This window comes from Harpia harpyja, chromosome 17, assembly GCF_026419915.1.
Source record: "Harpia harpyja isolate bHarHar1 chromosome 17, bHarHar1 primary haplotype, whole genome shotgun sequence".
Taxonomy (NCBI): domain Eukaryota; kingdom Metazoa; phylum Chordata; class Aves; order Accipitriformes; family Accipitridae; genus Harpia; species Harpia harpyja.
The window spans coordinates 20,960,967-20,984,275 of record NC_068956.1 but is presented as its reverse complement, the minus strand read 5'-3'; the positions used below and the strand labels follow the sequence as shown (position 1 = coordinate 20,984,275).

Here is a 23,309-nt window from a genome sequence, read left to right as displayed (position 1 = left end):
AGCTGGTCAGTGACCAGCCTGTACTGGTCTCTCAACAGATGCAGGACTTTGCAATTCTCTCTGTTGAACTTCATGAGGTTCCTGTCAGCCCATTTGTCCAGCCTGTCCAGGTCCCTTTGGATGGCAGCATAACCCTCCAGTGTATCAATCACTCCTCCCAGTTTTGTATCATCAGCAAACTTACTGAAGGTACACCCTGTCCTATCATCCAGGTCATTAATGAGGATGTTAAACGGTACTGACAAGTATTGATCCTTGAGGTAACACCACTAATGACTGGCCACCAGCTGGACTTCGTGCTGTTGAGCAAAACCTCCTAAGTGCAGCAGCTCAGCTACTTGTCAGTCCAATTCACTGTCCATTTATCTAGTCCATACTTCATTAGTTTGTCAGTGAGGATGTTATGGGAGACAGTGTCAAAAGCCTTACTAAAGTCAAGGTAAACACCATGCACCATTCTCTCCTCATCCACCAAGCCAGTCATCTCATCATAAAGGCTATCAGGTTGGTCAGACTTGATTTCCCATTCCTAAGTCCATGTTGACTTGCTGCTTTTCATGTGTTTGGAAAAGGTTTCCAGAATTATTTCCTGCATCATCTTTCCAGGGATCAGTGTGAGGCTATCTATCTGGTCTGTAGATCTCTGGATCCTTCTTCTTGCCTTTGCATAACATCTCCTTTCCCTCCCACTCTCACCCTCATCCAAAATAGCAATTTCAGCCTTACCACTGTCAAATGCCATGTAGCCGCAGCCTCCCAGAACTCGCGGGACTTGAGTGGCCAGCACAACATGTGATGAGCCTGTGCCTGTTGATTTCTTTCTCTCATCTGTGATACAGTACCTAGAATCAGGACAGGGAGTCTAAAAAGTCCATTCTCTTTGTCAGTTGGGCAGAGAGTCTCCCAAAGCCACCCCCTGCCTTTCCAGGGCTCAGGTAGAGCTTTTGGAAAGGCTAACAGCTTGAGGTGTGCCTGTGCTGCAGCGGTGGAAAGGGAAGAGGGAAGGTCAGCTCAGCCAAGCCCTGGCTGGGCCAAGAGCCAGTTTGGTGCTGGCTACTTCAAGACTCATGCCCACATATCTCTCCTACACCCTCTCCAAACAATGACTAAGTAAGTCACACGCCTCAGCAAACTCTTTCATGACAAATTTCCCTCCCTGCTGAATACTGAATCTTTATTTTAATCTGAATTTGTTTTGTTGTACGTATGGGTCTCTGCCCAATCATATGTTCCTTCTGGCAATCACAAGAATAATATTAGCAATATCTGCCACAAACATACAGACAAATTAGACAACAAAAGCCACAACGCAGACCAATCCAGGACTTGCGGGGAAACAGGCCAAAATCCAGCACAGTTTTCCTAGAAGTAGGACCACAAAAGTTCAAGTCTCTCTCTAGAAAAGCACAAATCCACCCAGAAGAAAGCATTTCAGGAGACAACATGCACATTAGCTGAGATGGTGAAGAGAGGATATGAACGGGAAATGCAGGAGAGTGAGAAAAGGGGTAAGAGGGACTATACTGAGAGAGGATGTGTCTGGCTGGGGGAGGATGTCACTAATGTACTTCAAGGGCTTGAGACCAACCTCATATAATGCTACTCAGACAATACTCATAACCTCATATAATGTCAATGACTTCAGCCCTCACTTGTGCCCAGAAGGGCTTAAGTCTCCTGAAGGTCCTGTGTCCTATCAGCCAGCCCTAAGAGGTGTCTTGGATCCCTAGGATGTCTCAAATGGCACCAGATGTCAGTTTAAGTGCTTTGGTTTGATGACTAAAGGAAAAAGTCATCTGGTGTTAGGCCCTGTTTAGAGTACCTTGTGCTGTTAAGTCAATCATGCGAGGGGAAGGTGGTTTTAATGTGGGAAGGATGTATAAAGCATGCTCCTAGAATGAAGAAGATGTTCTTTTAGACAAAGGAAAGCTGAGATGTTAGGGGTGTTTTATCTTAATATCTTAACAAACACAGGCTTGGAAATTTAAGCTACAGAACATAGTCATGAGCCCACCCACACAGATATACACATAAAGATATATGAGAACATCTCCAATGACTCCACTGAATAGGTCACTAAAACCAATGCTGTATCCCATGGCTATTTGGCCACTGCATCCTCCCTTACCTTTGCACCTGACTAAAGAAATACAGAAGGAAAGAAGAAAGAAGGAAGGATGTTTACTTGGCACAAGCTAGAAGCCTTTTGCTGCTCTGTGGCTCATCAAAGTGAAACTGGATGAGGAGCAATTTCTCTTCTGATGATTGTGCAAAAAAATTCCTGCAGACAATGAAATGGTCTGTTATTGCTCTATTCATAAAACCACCTCTGTTCTCCACTCTCCCTTCTCCCCCCTCGCCCTCTTTCCCCAAAACCCCAGTCTATAAAATTAACAAAGGTGAGAAGGAAATCTCTCCTCACCTGAGTTCCTGGCGGAAAGTGTATTCGGTGTCAAACTGGCTTAGAAAGAGGCAGTGGATTTTATTTTGAAGGTTAAGTGTCTTCTTTATCTCTTCTAAATCTCTCTCATTTAGAAGTCTTGCATGCGTAGAAACCTGCAGTGAAAGGGAAATAAATTCCAGGGAAATATCGTGTAGTTGTTGTATTACCATTCCTAATGGGTGGGAAAACTGAAGTGATCCCCTTATGGACTTTTTTAAGTGCTTCCTAAAGGCAAGACACAGAAATGTGCCCTGCTTACAGGGAAGAAGTGTAGGAGCACTGTTAACAACCAGAAGAACCCTGATTCCTAGTGCTACAAGTGACTTAGACTTGAGATGCATCCTTAGCAATGACTCAGATGCTGTGAGACAGTGACTCCAAAGGAATCCTGCTGGGAGATGTACATGAGCACTTCAAACCTTGAGGGCTGGAAGAGCCTTTCCATGCAATGTTATGGACCTAGCACGATGGTCCCCGCATATGACTCTACTGGACTGACTCTCTCTCAAGGCTGTGGGCTCCCAGTACTGTAGATGCTGTTTGGGGATTCAGCCGATACCCTTTTAGGTATCTGTATGCAACACAGGTTCCTGAGCTCCTGTGACGGTCAGTGGAGAACTGATCAGGATGCTTTCTTTGGCATGGACAACACCTCCTGATAATAGATGTCAGGGGCAGTGGGCATGACCCAGGACCTGCAGAATTGCCTGAACCACCTAAAGTCCTGCTGGAGGCTTGGTGAGATCCCCACAGCATCACCAGTGGTGCTTGTCACTTGTCTGCAGGCAATGAATGATGCCCTGGCTATCTTAGCCTTGAACCTCCAGAGCCTTCAGAGTTAGGAGCTGGCACCCACTGCCTGTCTGTTAGCAGATACACCACATCCAGGTCAAGAGTAGAAGCAGAGCCCACCCTGAGTGCAGAGGACCACAAGGCAGAAGCCAGGCATATGTGTGATACAACTGATGGGGCAGGAGCCAAAGAGGACAGGTAGAAGCCCATCACTGTTCAACAGTGGAAATTAGCCAGTGGCTTAATGGAGGTTGTGTGGCAACCTCCCTCATTGGGAAAACAAAGACCACTCTCACTGCTTTACAGTGAAGCACACGTACCTGCAGACAGAGCCCAGCAGTCCCCTCTTTCCTTGGCTGCCAGTTAACTGTCTCTCTCAAAACGCTGACAAGGCTGTTGTGCTTCTGCTTGTGGAAGTACAAGTCTTGGATCTGCTCAGCATCATCCACAAGGGAGTATTTAAGGCGCAGGATGGAGTCAGGGGTTGCACCTTGAACAAGTTTCCTTTTGGCAATAGAGAACACTGGCTCTTCATAGGGCTCAAAGTCTCCCCAGGACCTACTCTGAGTGCTTTGCAAAGCAACAGCTGCAGATGTGTCATTGCTGAAACCGATGAAGACATCCTGTTCCTTGGGGTTCAGCTTGGTGGACCAAACCTTGGAGAACTTGCTGCTGTCAATGAAGACAAACAGCCTGGCCCAGGTCTGCAGGTCCTGCTTCAGCTGTTGCTGCTGCCAGTTCAGAATGGTGTTCATGTCCAAGCAGTGCTTCTCCAGGCGGTTCAGCAGTGGGGTGGGGAACTGGGTGTAGACTACATTCTTCTCCTCTATCACAATGAGTCTGAACTCGTCCTTCACACGGCTCTTCACTCTGTGAGTGCCAAGACCCAGGTCCACATAGTAATTTCCCCCCAGACTAACGAAGCACTGGTTGAGTGCATCATAAAGGCTCTCATAAAGGTTGTGTATATTTAAAAGAACAACAGGCCTGCCTGTCTCCATGCAGATCTTCACTCTGCTGACAGACCGGCATACCTGGGAATAATCTTGGTCCTGTGGAAAACCAGAGCCAAATATGATTTCACAGTTCTCAGTATCTATAAGCTGTGCCATCTGGATGATGTGGAAAGCTGCGTGGTTGGTTGTCAGCAGCAGGAGATATCGAGACATGAGTCCTGCCCGCTGTTTGCCCATATTTTCCTTCAGCAAACAAAGTGTGTGGCTGGTTTCCAAGTCAGGGGGAAGATACACCTCACTGATGCAGTTTCGGAAGAGCTCAACAGGATTGATATCACTGGAGCCTCCAAAGTTTCTCTGAATGGCCTTTATAATGATCTCCTCTTGAGAATTGCACTTCTTGTCCTGGGTGTAGGACAGTATCATTTTGATCAAGCTGTAGAAATCACGGAGCCCAAAGAACTCATTTTTTTGTGTTTTTAGCACCTTGCAGTAGAATTCTGCCAGCAAAGGGAACAAATCCTCAATGCTTTCAAGGTGAGGCTGTGCAGCACAGATGCCCTTTGCGGTTTTAACTAGCTCTTCTTTGCTAGGATCAGTCCGAAATACTAGAAGACCCCTGTTCATTTTGGCAGGGTCTAGGGCCCAGTTTGAAATGCCCACAAAGCCAACTTTTTGGTAAGATTCTGGGTTTTCATCATCAACACAACCATCTTCAAGAAGAGGGTGCAGTGTCTTCAGTGGCATCTCTGGTGAGTCTTCTGCAAGGCCAATCTCATCCAGGAGGACCACAGACGCAAACTCATCCAGATTCTTCCCCTTCTGGAACTGTGCACATTGTCGGAAAGTGGAGATGATCCCTTCTGGCTTTGAATGGGGACTGCACTGAAAAGACATCAGCTGGATCTCCTTGCATCTTTTGAACAACTGGTTTTGGGACAGCCTGCCCACCATGGCATCCACAGCAATGGTTTTAGACAGGGATTTTGAGCTTCCTGGCTTCCCAACCAGAAAGAGTGGAACTCGTAGGTCCATGCACATAACTAACATGAAGATGTTTTCCCTCAGAGCATCATTGCGGCCTGTTGCTTCAGGAATAGAGAGGTTATCAAGAAATACCTCTTGGCAAAGCTCAATCTCTTGCTGCAGCAGGGATGCAGGGACAGAAAAGCATTTCGCGACCTCCTCCAGGTAATCTTTGCGGCTCTCCAGAGATACATAATAGCAAGCTCCCACTGAAAGGATCAAGGCCCTTTCTGCATCATTTAAGATTGGCTCCTGTTCCTTTTTGTACTTCTTCTTATCAATCTGAGGAAATAGCAGGTCTCTTAATTTATAAAACCAGAGTGCAATGCCCATGCAGCGCTCTATATCCCGAAGACTGGCAACCCTGCATTCATCCTTCTTCTTCCTGAGGAACTTCTGGGAGGCTGAAATGACACTGGTAAAGACGTCCAAATTTCCAATGGCGATCTTGTTCTTCATGGTGGACTTTACAATCTCTCTGATGTACAGGCTCTGTGTCTTTTCATTCAGCTGTCCAAAATCCCAGACAAGAGGCAATAAGCTAGGTGGAAGGGGCTTGACCCGATACACCAGCTGCCGCAAAGGAATGTAGCCTAGTTTCTCCAGTGTGTCTTCACTCCGGACTCGGTACCCCAAGCCAGCTTTTTCAAGTTTCTCTACAGTTTCCTTGGTGTGCCTTTTGTAAGGGTTGCAAGCAGTTACTACTTTCAAACGGTCAGTGAGAATCTTCTCTCCATTTACACTGTGATCACACAGCACCTCTTTGATTGCAAAGATAGCTTCTGATGTGTTGGCTTCATCAAAAAAGAGTACGGTGTCCACTTTGTGCCTTTCTTCATTGGTGTGTGCCAGCTCAATTGCCTGCCTAACTTTCTTGTGGATGGTCTTGGAGGTAGTGCCACCATGCACACGTACCACCACCATGTTCTGAATGTCCCTGCCTGCCCTTTGCAGGCTGCACATGAACTGCACAAGCTTTGTCTTCCCGCAACCTGTTTCACCCATGATGATTACAGGGATCCCACACTGGAACCGCAGGTGAATGGCAAGCATCTTCATGGTGTTGTCCAGTGTCAGCTGATATGATTCATCTGGATCTTGGGTGTAGCTTACACCAAAAACTCTGCAGAGGGCCTCCAGCTGCATTGTTCTGGGCAAGTCTTCAAAGTTCTTATTGAAAGGAACATGCTGGGCTTTCAAAGTGCGGTATAATTTATATTTGATAACATTCCTTTCTAAAACAGCTCGAGAATGGGCATCGATAGCATCCAAGTTATTGCTGATGTGGAAACCCAAGAACTCCATGGAGTCATTGTCTGCATGGAAGACTATATAGGGGTGGGACTCTTGTTCCCATTTTCGTCTTAGCTGGTACTGTCTTATAATGCTGTTTTCCTCATCATCATTTTCTGCACTTGGCACACTTTCATCAGAGATGTCAAAAGAAGGCACGGCAAAGTCCTTGGACATGGTGACCATGAACTTTACCACAAATGTTTTAAACCCCTGGAAATCCTCTCCAGCTGCTGGGCTACAGAAAACTGATTTCTCACACTTGCTTAGCTGGAAGTTTAGGAAATGAGTGAAGTTGCTAAGCTCAGTCCAGGAAGGGTTGTGTCTCCCACAGAACTCCAGTAAGAGCTTCAGGCACTCTTCCTCTGTCCCTTCAGTCCTCTCAGGGATGAAAAGGAAATGGTCAAGGTCTTCCCCCCTCTTATATCTGCTGAGGTACTGGTAAGACCTCTGGAAAGCTTCACTCTTTAACTTGTCTCGGTCAAACTGCTCTTCTTTCATTTCAGAAAGACGACCAGAGCTGGGGTGTTCCAGCAAGTCAAGTACACGCATTGGTGATACACATTTCACTGCAGGAAAAAGATCCAGGAACTTTTCTTCTGTTTCACTGGACATCTAAAAGAGAGTCAATAAGGAGCACACAGATTACAATGAGGACAGTTTCCCAACCTTCTGCATTTGCCTACAGTTCAAGAGCTTTTTTTTCTGCACACAAATAGGTCAGGAAGCTGCGAAAATCATATGTAGATCAAATTTGTCCAAGCCTGCATGCATGCTCCTAGATGAATATGTACTGACATGACCATAACCTGTAAGATCCTGGTGCTGAGCTGATGTCCAATGAAAAGCTAGAATACAGCAAGCATGATTATTTCCACCCAGAAAATGATATTCCAAACAGACAGGTTTCAGCACAGGCTACTCTCCATTTTCATCTGCTTTCTGTAGTTAGCAAGCCACAATGGCTTTCCCTTCCAAATACTTGGCCAGACTCACCTTGCACCTGTGTCAACCTGTCAAAGGGGGCACACACAGCCCCCTTTGGCAAGGACCCTCAGAGGTTTATGACCCATACCATGAAGAATCACCCCCTTTCCATTTGTTCTAAGCTGATCTTGTTAACATTGTTTGATGCTCCTGGTTCTTGTGTTGGAAGAGATGGTGGATGCTTGCTCCCCATTCACCCTCTCCAGGCCACTCAGGATGTTCTAACTCTGCATCACATCCCTAATTTCCTCTTGTAGAATGTCCTCCTTCATTTCTCATATAGGAGACTTCTATTATTTTTTGAACATGTGGGATGTCTATGTCACACCAGGAATGAATTGAAAAAAAAACCCAAACCCCACACAGCATCTTACATTTCCTTTCCAGAGTAGACACATGCTGGGACTGCTTGTTTCTACGTAGATGAGCCATCACTCCAGTGGAGAGACAGACCCAAAAATTACATGCAGCTTTAAAAGAGACTTTGGATTTTAGCAGATTTACTGCAGGTGCAGACCTAGTTATGTTAACATCCTCCCTTACTATTCCTCTGACGTGAGCACACCATCCCCAAAGCAATACCTCTTGTTTCCTTGTTCTGCTAACACCTCTTCCTTTTGCCAGATACTCAATCAAGTAAAGATGAGAGGATTTGCACTTCCAGACTAAGCCACTGGGACTCTGGATGTGTCTTAGGATGCATAGCTCAACCAGCAGCCGGTAGAGACCTGTTGACACCTGACAGGGAAGAAACATTTGAAAACTGGTGAAAGAAATGTCTACCAAAACATACTTAACCCACTACCCATGGCAGGTAGTAGTACCTGCAGCCAGGCTACAGCTTTGCTTCTGTTCTTGTGCCGGATTAGTATTCTATCACACACTGAGCTGTAACTGTTAATATGATCAGATGCTTGGTGCTCTGCAGCCTTCTGAGGTAGGACTAGGTCATCTGGATTCACTCTCTGCCCTAAGCCCACTACCTTTTGTTTAAATACAGCTCATTCCAGAGCAGTACCAGACTGGATGTGAGATGGAGAATCCACCCCTTCTTCTCCCTGTGTATGGGGGTTCTATGTCTGATCACTTAGTTTGAATTCGGCCATCCTTCAGTGCCCTACACTCTGATTGATACCACTGTAGGAGGAAAGATTGCTTTTATGAAATGGGACCCATTTCACACAGCTTCCTCACCTGTGGGCATGGAACAAGGCAAATGCAGGCACCTGAGCTTCCAAACTGTACCCAGAACTCTTGTTGTTCACTTTAACTTTTAAGCACCTGCTGCTAGTAGTGTAGATGAGAATAAGCCAGCACAAGAGGCTGTGAAAATACCCTCCTCTAAAAAAGCCTATGAGGTCTTGGACACTCCATGTTCAACCACCAAGACAAAGACTCTCACCGCTGGTGACACATCGATATGGAAGACAGTTGGCTGAGCTTCAGTTGGAAGTTCCTCGACAGAGAGTAGCTCCTCCAGAAGGAACTGGAAATCAATCTCTGACTCCATCAGCCTAATAGTTTTGTGAACCACTGGTAAATCACCCAGCTGGGCACGGATCTTTTTGAGGGTATTGTCCACGAAGAGAGACTTCCCTAAGGAACAGAAGAGACAGCCAAGATTCACCCTCGGAGTCAGTCTGCCCTTTCACATGCATGGGACTGTCTTTCTCCAGACATCTGAACTCGCTCCAAACTGAGTGGCCATCTCTCAACAGCCTCTTTAGAACAATACCTGGGACCAGATCCCAGTCACAAGGGACATCCTCCAAACCTGTGCTCACAATTTTAGCAGTATGGCCCATTGCAAGACAGAACTCATGTCCCCACTCCAGCCCCATTGAGATTACCAATACAGACATAGCCAGAAGGCCTGGATCCTGACCAACTTGCTTCAGATGTGCCCTACAAAATGTCAGAAAACCTTACTGTCTAAAGAGACATATCTTGAAATGTTTCAGAAATGGTAGGAAGCATAAGACATCCTGCTGAGGCTTGCAAAGGGCCTACAGAACATTTGTTCCATCCTGGGATGGCAGGTAGAGGCCAGCTAGGCTAGCCTATGGTCTTTCAGAGGACATCTGGGCTTATTTAGGCAACTGACTCCCATCCCTATGACCTAGTTTATCCCATGGAGAAAGTCTTGTTTCTTGCTCTTTCCCAGAGTCTCACACCATTATTTATTTCTCTTTAGATTGGACAACTGTAGCTCCCTCGGAGCTCATGTTTTCTAGACTACATTGTCATTCCCCTTTGGACTCTTTCCACATGGCCTAAAATCCCTCTTAAAATTCACCACCCAAAACTAAGCAAGTGAGGAGAGTGGAGGGCTCTCCGTTGCATGCCACATTCCTCTGAAGGCCTCCTGGTTTGAGACATGACTCACAGTAGGACTACTAACACCTACCCATTCCTGCTTGATCTGAAAATATGAACTTCACGTTCTGCTGATAGGGTTCTTCGAAGGCCTGAGCAACAGGGGCTGTCCCACAAGGCACTTTGAGATGCGTGCTCAGGTATGCCTGGATTTCTGTCATAGAGTAGCATGGGATAGTAACTTTGTAGGTGTCGAAGGCTGTGATAACATAAGAATTGTGAGCTTTGGCATTGCAAAAGATAATGAACCTATAGTCAGGGACTGTAGAAGATTGCAGCAAGCGGAAGAAGTGGGACTCCAGTTGTTTGGAAACTTTGTATGCTAATTTCTCAGCACCCAGCAAGCAGTAGATTTTCTGGTTTTGAGAATCAGATGAAAGAGCTCTCCTAACAATCAGCTCCACTTCTTCCTCCTCTGTGTCGGGTGTGCACACCAGGACCTCATCATATGTTGGGAGAGGTGCTGTCTTGGTGCGTCTGTAAACGGAGAGCATGTAGAGTAACATTTCCTCTTCTTTACACATGATAAGAGAAGGTTTGCTGGCTTCGAGGCCTACTGGTAAACTTCTCTTGACACATGTTGTTTCAAGAGCTGCTAACTGCTTCAGTGTTTCACCGAAGACATCCAGGCTGATGTATTTGTCTGACACAAGGCCAGTGAATTTCTTACAGTAAGCATCCCAGAGCAGATTCACCTTGTCACAGATGGATGGCAAACTCTCAAAGGAAGTGGCCAGTTCATCTGCTGCAAGGGTGCTAAAAGTTGCCTGGTCAACATCCATGTTCTTGTTTTTAAACTTGCTTGACTTCTGCAGGAAGGCTGCTCGCTGCTCATCATATAATTTGCTCAGATTTTCAACCTCTTCCTTGTCATTGCGTCGTTTAAAGGCAAAACTCATGAGCTTCTGCTCTGTAATGTCAGAGTTTGGAAGGCAGCTCTGCAGTGCTGCCTTTGCCACTGATGTATCATAGCCAGATTCAGCCAGGCTTTTGATGAGCTGGGGAAAACGAATGACATAGTCATGCCAGGTAACAGACTTCTTGTCTCCTGTTGATGTGTTGACAGGGTCAACTGGTGTCATGAGGGCTTGCTCCAGGGCTTTTCTAATATCTTCTGCTTTAACGTCATGCTTTATGACAGAAAGCATATTAAGAATCTGTGGCTCTATTACACTATTGTGAGCTTTGGCCAGTTGGCTACATAAATCGAAGAGCTGGCGTGCAGTGAACAGGTTGAGATGATAGTAGGTGTCCCTCTGAGTCTCCAGATATTTCTTCCACTCTACCAGGCAGCGCTCCATTGCTTTGCAAAGGCCATCCAGCTCCTCCAGGACAGGTCTGGTGCTCTGAACAAGGATGCCAGCAATTCCAAATTCTGTGTAAACTTTTACTCTGTGTTGGGCATTGCAGTAGATGTCAGCCTTCCAGTCTATGAAGAGGATATTTCCAACACTGAGAAGCTGCAGGTACAACTTTCCAACCATTTGAACTTTTTCCAGGATCTGTAACATGCCACACACAAAACAGGGAAATGCATTATCATGTGTTTTCAACAACTACCGAATACTTCTCACATTACATTTTCTTCCACAGATCTATTAAAACCTGTTAAACAACCAAAAAAAAAAAAGGATTTGGCTCAATTTTTATGTATAGCTTCTTCTCAGGATACATTCCTTGGCCAAGGACATGCTCTAGAAGTGCATGTTTTCCTAGAAGACTTCTACTATTCAAAAATACCGGTTCCATGGTAAATAGCACATGTCTACTGGGGGAAGGAGGTCCATAGAGGAAGGACAGCTCCATTGTCTCAGGTAGCAAGCAAACCCCACCCCTAAAGATTATGATGAGCTGTATTGAACCCTCAGAATCACCACCTTTGAGATATTTGGCCCTTGTCAGGTTTCTTCATCTCTGACTGAGGCACTGCAATTGATCAGGCAGCATGCAGTTGAGGTGGTTCCTCAGGTATGTAAGAGAACACCTCACTTCAAACACCTTCTGAATAAACAGCTTGTATAGGAAATAAGGAAAAGGCATTTTTGGTATGTGAAGCATCTGGCTTGTGGTGGGTGCCCACATTGGGGTGATCGCCATCACACCCCTGGAGTTTCCTGTTTCTCTTCATTCACCACAGCAGGAGCTTAGATGGCTTGCTTGGGTGGAGATATCCACATCATTAACATGCAGGTAAGGCCAAGACCTCAGAGAGTTGGACTTCTCACACTCCACCACCACATTGCAAGAGAATGGCTGTATTTATAATTTGCCTTACACATGAGATCTGGGAGTCTGCTACCTCTGCTCCTGAAAAGTCAGAGCTGAAGGTCAAGGATGAGTCTCCATGAAAGAATTCTAGCAAAAAACCCCAAGCCTTATGGACACTGTTTTCCAAGCACATATTGGTGTTGCACTGTGGCTTACCTCCAGGAAGCGGTTTGCCTCCTCTCTACCTTGCTCAGCTTTTGTGGTGATCAACATAAGCTTGTTCTGGAGCTCTGTGAGCTGAGCCAGGCTGTATTCTTTAGCATTCTGATCTGTCTGAGATGCTTCCTCTGTGGTGTCCTGCAGCAGTTGCACTGAAACACAGTCCTCAAGGGCAGCCTGGAAAGCAGGTAAGAGGATCAGCCCCACTCTGCCTTTTCTCTGTGTAATTCCCCATCCTTGTGCAATGGGCCTTCAAGAATAGTAGTAGTAAATCCCTGCATATCACAGCCAAACATCAAGTTTTCCCATGTCTTAAGATGTGGAACCCCTCTTCTATTGTGCAGGGCTCACTCTTTCAGGGTATGCTGCAAGCACCACTCTACTTGAACAAGGGGGTAGCAGTTCTCATCTTAAATCTTTCCCTTTCCTTTTTTTACTTTCTCAGTGATCACATGAGTTCTTTTTTGTATTAAAATATTGCTTTCTCTCCTCCCTGGGGACAAAAAAAGCCTGTTTTGCCTTGGAAATGACCAAGGCTTAATGTGACATGAGGTTGTGCTTCTTTCAAATCTGTCTAGTGATCTACCGGCTATCTGATATACTCCTTGGAAATGGACTTCAAGAATGTTAATTTCTTTGGGCAGATGATGACCCCCCGGGAAAACACTCTTAAAAGTGTGGAGAACCATTACCTTGCATTTTTGAGGTGCTGAGATGATAAAAATCCCTCTGCTGTTGATGTCTCTGGCTTGAGAGATTGAGGAACGCTCTATGGAGCCATGAGAGTCATGAACCATCTGTATCCAGTCTCTGTTATTACAAGAATCTTTCTGTTAAAGAAAAAACCCAACACAACAGAATGAAACCTAATAATCAGTTGGCAGCTCTGTAAGGACAATTTTGGCAAGAGTGGGGTTTCTTGTGCCTGCTTCGCCTGAAGAGACAAAGCACAGCTGTTGCACCCAAATCTGCATCTATCTTAGCTTTCTGAAAGCCAAAGCCAGTGAATAAGTTTTTTGTGAAGCTGCTGTTCTCTGCCAGCCTTTGGCAATTTGGAGGAAGGGTGTCAGTTAAATGGTACCCTGAGTAGGATGTTGTAGTTTCTGTGGAGAGGATTATGCAAGACAGTGCTAGACTAGACTTTCCTAAACCACAGAGCATTGGATTCACTTTCTTCTGTATGTGACACCTAATGGGTCTCCTCCACTTGCCCTCACATAGGCATGTAAGGTCTTTTAAGGTGTCCCAACTGGACTTCAGTACCAAACAGCAAGGATTTCTCATAGGTTTTATGTCATATCCACTATGCCCACTTGGATGTCTTGACTCCCCTAGGGTATGGCACCAGACTTTGGCAATTCATTCTTCTAGTACAAGTCCAAGTAATTTTGGAACATGGGATTTGTAGACTCACCAACTTCTTGGGCAGATTATTGTCTTTTGCAGTGGCTTCACTGATGAATGACAGGGCTGCAGAGAACTGTTCAAATCCAGATGTGGGTCTCAGGTCAAATATAATGGGTGCTGAAGCAGCCATGGCATCACGGAAGAACCGCACTTTGTCAATATCGATGTCATTTTCACCTGCAGAAATTGATGCCAGGTCCACAAATACAGGGATTTCTGTTTTGTCTAGGAAAAAAAGGACAAATAAAAAATCAAAAAATGAAACACATAGCTGAGGAGTTTCATGGTTGACTCATAGTTGAGGAGTTCACATAATTGATTCATACAATGCCTCTGGCTGTTGTGACAGATAGGGACTACCTGATCCCTTTCTATTGCCTCTCTTATCTGATGACTCTATTACATCCCGGTACAACTCACCTTTTATTATGGTTTTGATCCAGGAGACAAAGCCTTTCCTTGTGCATTCAAGAAGTTCCCTCAAAAAGTCCAGCATCTCTTCTGGAAGGTTGCTCAAACTATTTTTCACCTTCATTAAGTCCTGGGTCATATAATCAAGTCTCTTATTCCTGAATTCTGGCTCTTCCTGCAAAAAAACCCCAAGACATACTGATATGTGTCCCTTGGTAAGAGAAGACAGAAGGTAAGCTCTGCCTCCGCCCCACTCATCAAAGTTTCATCAGCCACTCAGGGTCTTTTCCAAAGGGCCAGCTCCCCAGAAACTTCTGTTCCTCTCATCCAATCTATTTCATAAACCCAGTCTGGTTATTTCAGTACAAGTCCCTGCAGCAGAGGCACAGAGTAATGATATAAAACTTGTCTGACATCTGCACTGAAGTCCTGATCACTAAAAGGACCTTTCCACAAAATTTACAAGGTCTGCTCCAATTTTAAATTTCTGGGGAACCCTGTCCAAAACATGGAAAGCTATCCAAAGTACAAAAAGTTACAGAACATCCAGCTGCTCCTTGGGAGCTACCCATGCAGTGCTCCATCATTGCTACTATAATAGAAAGGTCATGACAATATAACATTTTAGCTTTTACAGGATTGGAGCAATGAGGCTTGGAGATCTGCAAAAAAGAACATGTGGAAAGCAAATGAAGAATTGCTGGAGTTGGTAGAGAATATTAGGTTGGGATCTGTTATTTAACTCCCGGAGTTTTTAACTCCTGATCCTGCCAGAAACTTTCCATGGAGGTTGGGAAAGATAATACTTCCCTGTCTATTCCAAATCACTTGATGCAGAATTTGTTTGCTGACACACACAGATGCCTGCATCTATTGGCCTCACACAGTTGCCTCAGATGCCTTTGGGCATCTCTAATGGCACTGGGACCTCATTTGCGAACAACCAGGAGTCTGATTAAGGGTGAGCTGAATCACGTTTCTGACTCCACTTACTCTGGTATAAAGGTGCCAAGCTAAAAGAGAGACTGCTACAACAGTGGAATTTATATTCCAGAAGAAAAATTCCATCCACTGTGTTCAGTATGATTTAGTTAAAAATTAAGATATACAAAAGCAGAGGTTCCCCATTCACACCTGCCAACACAGAAGCCACAAGAGCACTCAGTATAAGCCAGATATACATGTGTGCCCTACATACATATTTTGTTAGGTCATTGAGAATCTGAAAATTTCCATTAAACTCAAGTGTCTTCCGCAGTTCATCAATCATCTTGGCAGTGTTCACCACTGTAGACAGGGTCAGGTAGTTTTTAATCTTCTCCACTGCAGCATCTACCCAGGCAGCTTTTCCATTCCCTTTCCCTTCACACATCTCCATAATTTTAAACTCCTTTGTGAGTTGACTCTCATTTGCTAACTGCTTCCCAAAATGGCTCTGCACAGTCCCAAGGGTGATGGAAAAGTCTCTGAGGGCCAGATAGGTACTCTGAAAGTCAGCAATGGCTGGCTTATAAATGTTTTCTTGCACATCTTCTATCAAGAGAATTTTCTCTTCAGGGATTGTGGCTTTGATTTGCTTTGCTTTTTGCTTCCACAGTCTCCGAAAATAATTACTTTCCTCTAAGATATGAATTTTTTTCATCATGTCACTGTATTTAGCAAGGAGATGTAATTCAGGACTTTCCTTCTTGCCGTTCACAGAAAATTTGCTTACAGACATCTGATCCTTAAAACTTCCTCTTTTTCTGATGCTTTTCTTCACAGCACTTCTATCCACTAAACAAGGTGGAAACAAAAACATGAATGCATTTCTCCAGCTAGAAAGACACTTACCCTGTAAGCATGGAAATATTCTGAACCCGATTGCAACACCAAAGAGGGGTGTGCGGGGGGTGGGGTGGGGGTGTGTGTATTTGTTTGTGGCAAAGTTCTTGGGGGAAAAACTGAATCCAAGATCAACACGAAAACAAATGGTGGGCAGTTGCTCCATGATGAGGAAGGGAGCCTTCAAACTATGGCCTTGAAACTGTGGTAGTGTCTGTACTATCAGAAAACAACTTGGCCCTGAAATAGAGGTTGAGGAGACTTACCCCACCATTTGCGTGCCCCCCGCCCCTCCCCCCCCAGCTGGAGAATCGCTTCTCTTGATTCTTGCACTCACTGCGTGAGTCTTCCCAACAAATATACATTTCTGCTCCCTTTTGCTAGCTCTGTCCTCCTCTTTTCAGGTCCCAGATCTTGTCTGAAATTGTTTGTCCTGTCTGAAATGCACTTTCCCCCTACAAACATTTGTCAAAGTAGGTAATCCAACCTTATATGTCTCTTAGAAAAATGAAATACCTGGCACTGTTTAATCTTCCCCCATGAGACAGATTTTCCCACTTTTCTGAACTCCTTCCATGTATAAACCTCTACCAGACTTTCCCAACTCCTTTTTTCCTTAAAGAGCTCCCTGCTTACTCTCTAGACAGTCATGCAGCACCATTTCCTGGAGGATTTGCTACCAGCTCTTTATTTTAGGAGACAGCTCCCCATTTAAGAACCACATAGGCAGTCCCATCCTCTCAAATAGAATGGGATGGTACCTCTTATCACATCCTCTATGCTGCTGCATAGACGCAGAAATGAGCATCTCTGCTTCTTCTGCTCTTCCAATTGCTCATATTCCTCCCTTCTGACTTTCAGCACTGTTGCTATATAGCTGGAGACAGAGGAATCTGGGGAAAGAAACAAACAAAAAACCCCATGCCCAGACCTCAGATATAAAGAATTTTTTAAGAAAATCACTTGGAGAGAGAGAAGAGCTACTGGAAATATAACCACTGCTGTTTAAAAATGCATGCTTGAATTTGCATAAAGGCTGTGTCACTTGATCTAAAAGCAGCAGTATCAACCCAGAGCCATTCTGATGTGATCACTGACAAAGTCTAAAACACTGTGGGACACGTGGATGAAGTTTATTATTGCAGAAGAATCTAGAAGAGATTTCTTCCAGGTTTTTGTAAAATTTAGGCAGATTTTGAAACTGGCCTGTGTCCTTGAATGTTGTTCTGCAACCAGAATAAACAGCAAGAGGAAAAAACCCGCTAAAAACACTAAACTAAGCTGAGTGGTGCGGTTGACATATCTGAGGGATGGGATGCCATCCAGAGGGACCTGGACAAGCTTGAGAAGTGGGCCCATGAGGTTCAACAAGGCCAAGTGCCAGGTTCTGCACCTGGGTCAGGGCAACCCCTGGTATCAATACTGGCTGGGGGATGAAGGGATTGAGAGCAGCCCTGCTGAGAAGGACTTGGGGTACTGGTGGATGAAAAGCTGCACATGAGCCAGCAATGTGCGTGCGCAGCCCAGAAAGCCAACCGTATCCTGGGCTGCATCAAAAGCAGCGTGGCCAGCAGGTCGAGGGAGGGGATTCTGCCCCTCTGCTCCGCTCTGGTGAGACCCCACCTGCAGTACTGCGTCCAGCTCGGGGGTCCTCAGCACAGGAGAGACATGGACCTGTTGGAGCGACTCCAGATGGAGGGCCACAAAAATGATCAGAGGGGTGGAACACCTCTCCTATGAAGACAGGCTGAGAGAGTTGGGGTTGTTCAGCCTGGAGAAGAGAAGGCTCCAGGGACACCTTATTGCAGCCTTTCAGTACTTAAAGGGGGCTTATAAGAAAGATGGGGACAAACTTTTTAGCAGGGCCTGTTGCAATAGGACAAGGATTAATGGTTTTAAACTAAAAGAGGTTAGATTTAGACTAGATACAAGGAAGACATTTTTTACAATAAGGGTGGTGAAACACTGGAATAAGTTGCCCAGAGAGGTGATAGATGCCCCATCCCTAGAAAGATTCAAGGTCTGGTTGGACGGGGCTCTGAGCAACCTGATCTAGTTGCAGATGTCCCCACTCATTGCAGGGGGTTGGACTAGGTGACCTTTAACGGTCCCTTCCAACCCAAAGCATTCTATGATTCTAAAAACACAAATACAATTCTATAAATAAATCATAAGAACACCGCAATATTTTAATTGCTATCTATTGTACAGAGGAATAGTATTGTTTTCTGTCCTTCATAGTGTTAACAGGGCTTAAAAATATTGCCCGTATTCAACTTTTATATTTTTTGCCCTTGTGTTTGTTCTCTTGCAGAGAATTTTTTGTTTTCTCTGTATTTTAGATACCTTTCCAATAGATGTATTTTCTATTTGCCCCATTGCATAGGAAAACACACCACATGAAACTACTGTTTTGGGAAATAAATTTGGAAACTGTGAGCTTACCGCAGATGCACAGTATATTCTGAAATATCACTTGATGCTGCAAGATGATGGACAGTACGTTGCAGGGGATGTCTCCTGAGAAAACTCGATGCCTCAAAAAGCAGAAGAAATTGGAAAACTGGGAAAGCAGGATTTTTGCTTTTTCATTGATCTGATTTTGAAGCTTGTGCTCCGATTTTTCTGTAAAATAGATGAAATCTAGTGACAGAGCAGTGCTTTCAAAGAAGCAGTTTCCCCACTGGATTTCTTTTTAACATACATCCTCAGGAAGAGTTAGCAGCTTTGTAGCACCCTGCCTCCAAGCCATGAGTAGCAAGGAGATCTGTTGCAGCCACTTTTGTGGAATGCACAGATTTGGTTGTTTTCCAATTAAGTGGCCAACACCAGCATACGGGAAAAATGTTGCTTTGTTCCCAGTCAATGTAAAATAGCATTTTTCAATTGTCTCAGGTACATGAAAAACAAAATGTATCTTTAGAGGACCCTGGCCTAGCTTTGGTTATAATCCTCCTTCATGCAGGAGACAAACCTCTAGGGTGCTTCACAATTAGCATTTCTGTTATTTTTTTTTCATTTTCAGGGAATAATTTTTTTTTTAATATGCTTCATTTAAAAAATGAAACACCTCCCATGAATGGGCAACAAAACACCATTTCGACTGGAAAAAGAAATCGAGATGCTTCTTAGTTTCTGAAATGAAACATCATTTTTCCAGGGTATGTGAATATATTGTCTCTTCCATTTTGTGTTGGCAACAAACTTGGCAGATCTTTGAACAGAGATGGTGAAACCTCACATTCCCTTCTAGCAAAAGAAAGGACTTGATCACAAACTTTGCCCAGCTCCATGGCAGAACATTGTGATTTTAGTGATACGTGCCTTAGATGTTGCTTGGCTTTCAGAACCCACCAAAGCTCACTTCCAAAACAAGAATTTAAAAAAAAGCCACTCTGTGGGAAACTTACTGACAGCAGAGAAGAGATCATAGGTCACAGAAGAGCTGAGCACCTCTGTGAGAACTGGGCCTGTGCTGTCAACAAATCTGTCTACTTCTTCCAACGTTCTCATCTTGTCTGAGAATATTTTCTCAACAACAGCAGAAAGCACTTTCCCAACAGTTGACCTGTCTGTCTTGAGGACTTTGGAAACCATTTTTCCTAATGTGGGTTCCTGTAAGGACATGAAATTTCTCCTCTTAGTTGTAAATACACTTTGCAGAACCTGTACCTTTACAGAAAATTCCTCTCCCACTCCATTAACCCACAGCAGGCCAAGTAAGCACAGCTAGCAAAGTGGGTCAGCTCGGTGTGGCAGGAGGTAGAAACTCCCAGCTGTGCAAGAAGGGACAGTGGCATTTAGACAGAAACTCTGTACCTCACTTTTCTCAAAGTATTTAATCCTTTGAATGACACACTCTGTAAAGCAGGTCTCCAGATTTGTATTCCAGCACTTGTCCTTCTTCATGAATTCCAAGTAGAAGTCCAGAAGTTTTCTGCCATCTACCTGCAGGAAGGAAATGCTTAAGCTGCAGTTTCTTCCTGGAGCCTTGAGAAATATCATTGGGTTCTTACAATGGGGGAGGAGTTATGGCCCTCTACACCAGCAAGGAGCTGGCTGTTTCAGCTTCCATCATCCAAACACTCACTGGGACAAAACAGAGCATCCTGGGGTCAGGAGAAGTCTGAGCATCACCCCCCTGCTTGAAGTTAAGTAACCATAACTTACTTTCGCCAGCCACCTTTCAACCATGCTGTATAGCAGGCTTTGCCACTTCTGGGTCCATTCCACACAGAGGATCTCAAACAAGAACAGCTGATGCCACACCTGTGGCAGAAAAGCAAAGCTGGTCAACTGGGCCTCAAGGTATAGACAGACCTTCCAGGGTGGGTGGTTATCCCTTGTATGGGTTCTTGCTACTCACATCAATGTTTTTCAGGAACTGCCTATTTTCCATGGGTGGCCTGGGCAAGGATTTTTCCAGCCACTCCTTGACGTAACCTGCGAACTCATTGAACCTTTCTGAGATAAATTGCTGAAAATTATTGGGAAATAAAAAAAGGAGAGAATTGGCAAGGAGAGCCAGATTTTCACTCTAGCTTTTGATCCTTAACTGCTGTGTACACAGTGAAAACAAAGTCCTTCCCACAACTGTCAAGGGCCTTCAAGAAGAGAAATGGCTGGCACACTCTGAGATGCTACCAGCTTTGTTTGCACTGCTCTGTCCATGCAAACCCTGCTTGTCCACCCTAGCACAAATTCTGACAAGGTTAGAGTAAGTAACTGAGAAAGGTAGATACATGCTCTGCTGTCACTCCTGTAGCTGGCCACATTTGAATGAAGCAAACCTGAAGTCTTGGCCCTTCTCAGCTAAAAAGACACGGGTATATGTCTTCATGAAAGCCTGGTGTGTTGTTTTTACCTGATCTGCTTGCAACACATCTGATTTTTCAGCAAACATGTCAAGTATCCGTAGCAGTGACATTATCAAGCTAAATGGCACTGCATGCCAATGCTTTAAGGAAAATGAAAGCAAAGCATATGTTGAATTCACACATGGCATGATATCCTCCTTATTTGTGGGCTTCATCAGCTGCTCTGTACCCCCTGGCAGGCACCTGTGGACACAGAAAAGCACTGTACACCTCTTGTGCTAATTCTAACAATAGCATTTAAAAAACAGTCAACACAACCTTGAGCTTAAGTGTCCCTCATTTGCTGGACAATACTATGCAATCTCAGCCAACCAGAGCCACTTATGTGTCTGAATTTGGAGCTGAATCCCACAACATGAGATGGATATAGACTGTCTGACAGGACAGATTCCCCTGTGGACCTTCTTCCCACATGATACTCCTCAGCCCCAGAGGGGTTTAAAAGATTATGACATAGAATCATAGAATGGTTTGGGTTGGAAGGGACATTAAAAATCATCTAGTTCCAACACCCCTGCCATGGGCAGGGACACCTTCCACTAGACCAGGTTGCTCAAAGCCCCATCCAACTTGGCCTTGAACACTTCCAGGGATGGGGCAGCCACAGCCTCTCTGGGCAATCTGTTCCAGTGTCTCACCACCTTCACAGTAAAGAATTTCTTCCTTACATCTAGTCTAAAACAACCGTCTTTCAGTTTAAAGCCATTACCCCTTGTTCTACCACTACATGCCCTTGTAAAAAGTCCCTCTCCAGCTTTCTTGTAGGACCCCTTTAGGTACTGGAAGGCTGCTATAAGGTCTCCTGGAGCCTTCTCTTCTCCAGGCTGAACAACCCCAACTCTTTCAGCCTGTCTTCATAGGAGAGGTGCTCCAGCCCTCTGACCATCTTCATGGCCCTCCTCTGGACTCACTCCAACACGTCTATGTCTTTATGTTGGGGGCCCCAGAGATGAACACAGGACTCCAGGTGGGGTCTCATATGTACATACATACATACATACATACATACATAGAACTAACAAAGACAATTACTACAACCTCCCTTGTTCTGCTCAACAACAAGTCTAGCCATTCCTTCCCACCTCCTCCACAGAGCTGTCCTAGTATATCTCCACTCAAAAGGTTAGCACTTACAAGTCCTTGAACCAGAATGCCATCCTTTCAGCAATGTTGTTCAAAACTCCATTCAAATCTGTTTCCTGAATAGAGGGTAAAAAAATACACTGAAAACAACTGTGAAAACACATCCATTCCTAGAGCTGAGGCAGTCTCCTATGAAAACTGGTAAGTGTGAAACCTTCAGAGAATTTTTTTCTGCCAATGTTTGATTATAAAAAACCCCCAGTGCTTCCAGGTGGAAAGGCAGATCTAGCTCCTATTAAAACAATCACTTCAAATCCCACAGAAGCCAGCTGTATCCAAGATGTCTGGAGTTCAGAGGATGGTGTGGGAGTGCTTAGCTCAGATTTTTTCAAGTACAAATCAGAGTGTGTTGGGGGTAAACCCTGTAAGAAGCACCAAGAATTAGATTTTAAGTGGAATTCCTCTCCAGGGCCTCAGAGAATATTGCAACAGTCTAGTTAAAACATAAGTGAGACTGATAGAAAGCAGGTTCCCACAAACAAGTCCAATTTAAATTTAAAAATAATCACCACCCCCAAATACAAGTTAGAACTTTAACTTCCATCTTTCATCCTTTCTATCTTTAAACAAAGTTCCAATTGCTTGATCCCCACAGGGTTCATTTTGGGTACTGCTTTTGGAGACAGGATATAAAAATTGCTTAAAGATTCTGATTAAAATTCACTTGATACAGCATTTGCTAGTCATTTTTCAACCAGGGCAAAACCCAATGAGATCCCCTTGCCCTTTCTCTTTTGCCAGTTCTCTCAAAATATGGGTATTGAGCTCTCACTCCAGGTTCCTGATTCAACGGCTTTGTATTTGTTGAAAATTTCTTCAGGAGCCAGGGAGACTTTCTGGCTCACCTGTACAAAAAGTTGCACAACTTTCCATAAGCTAGGAAAGAAACACTAACAAGAAGTTGATCTATTGCTGTGTGTATTGTCTGACTGCCTTACATGCACTTGGGATGGTTTACAGACGACTTTAACAATGCGTTGGTACACAGTATCCAGGAGGAGCTGAGGTGGAAGCTTGATTTGCAGCATGGAGTCCTTGGTGAAATTCTTCAGTGACAACATCTCCAAGACTGTCTTTGCCAGTGGAGAGCAGCTTTCAATGAATGACTTGTGAATCTTTATCATTGCCAGGACTTTCCTATAAAAATAGACCATCAACAGCAGATGCACTTTGAAGCATCAGGAGGCACTTTGTGCCTTCTTTTTTTTTTTTTTTTTTGAGGCTTTTAAAGAAGAAATTCTCTGTTTGAGACTTTCAGTCCAGGGGACACCATCTTGTGTGAGTGCCTATATATGCCTTTGCTCCCTGTCCAGTTTGCCTGCAGACAGGATATTTTGGAGTCCACCT

General features: G+C 44.6%; 1 protein-coding gene across 2 annotated transcripts in view; it reads right to left on the bottom strand.

The window, feature by feature from the left end:
• The window catches only part of LOC128153345 (E3 ubiquitin-protein ligase rnf213-alpha-like), a 62,610-nt gene that overhangs the window by 25,977 nt on the left and 13,324 nt on the right, over window positions 1–23,309 (bottom strand). For both annotated transcript variants that reach the window (XM_052812633.1, XM_052812634.1), the window contains exons 14-34: window positions 22,901–23,099; window positions 21,954–22,018; window positions 20,807–21,002; window positions 20,309–20,419; window positions 20,113–20,211; window positions 19,762–19,890; window positions 19,353–19,557; window positions 18,388–18,567; window positions 16,704–16,835; window positions 15,317–15,894; window positions 14,128–14,293; window positions 13,715–13,932; window positions 12,993–13,130; window positions 12,298–12,477; window positions 9,905–11,375; window positions 8,900–9,093; window positions 8,080–8,235; window positions 3,556–7,125; window positions 2,423–2,556; window positions 2,186–2,281; window positions 727–842 (exon numbers count right to left, since the gene is read on the bottom strand). In XM_052812633.1, the coding sequence (XP_052668593.1) occupies window positions 727–842; window positions 2,186–2,281; window positions 2,423–2,556; window positions 3,556–7,125; window positions 8,080–8,235; window positions 8,900–9,093; window positions 9,905–11,375; window positions 12,298–12,477; window positions 12,993–13,130; window positions 13,715–13,932; window positions 14,128–14,293; window positions 15,317–15,894; window positions 16,704–16,835; window positions 18,388–18,567; window positions 19,353–19,557; window positions 19,762–19,890; window positions 20,113–20,211; window positions 20,309–20,419; window positions 20,807–21,002; window positions 21,954–22,018; window positions 22,901–23,099 (8,333 nt within the window). The remainder of the gene's footprint in view (window positions 1–726; window positions 843–2,185; window positions 2,282–2,422; window positions 2,557–3,555; window positions 7,126–8,079; window positions 8,236–8,899; window positions 9,094–9,904; window positions 11,376–12,297; window positions 12,478–12,992; window positions 13,131–13,714; window positions 13,933–14,127; window positions 14,294–15,316; window positions 15,895–16,703; window positions 16,836–18,387; window positions 18,568–19,352; window positions 19,558–19,761; window positions 19,891–20,112; window positions 20,212–20,308; window positions 20,420–20,806; window positions 21,003–21,953; window positions 22,019–22,900; window positions 23,100–23,309) is intronic.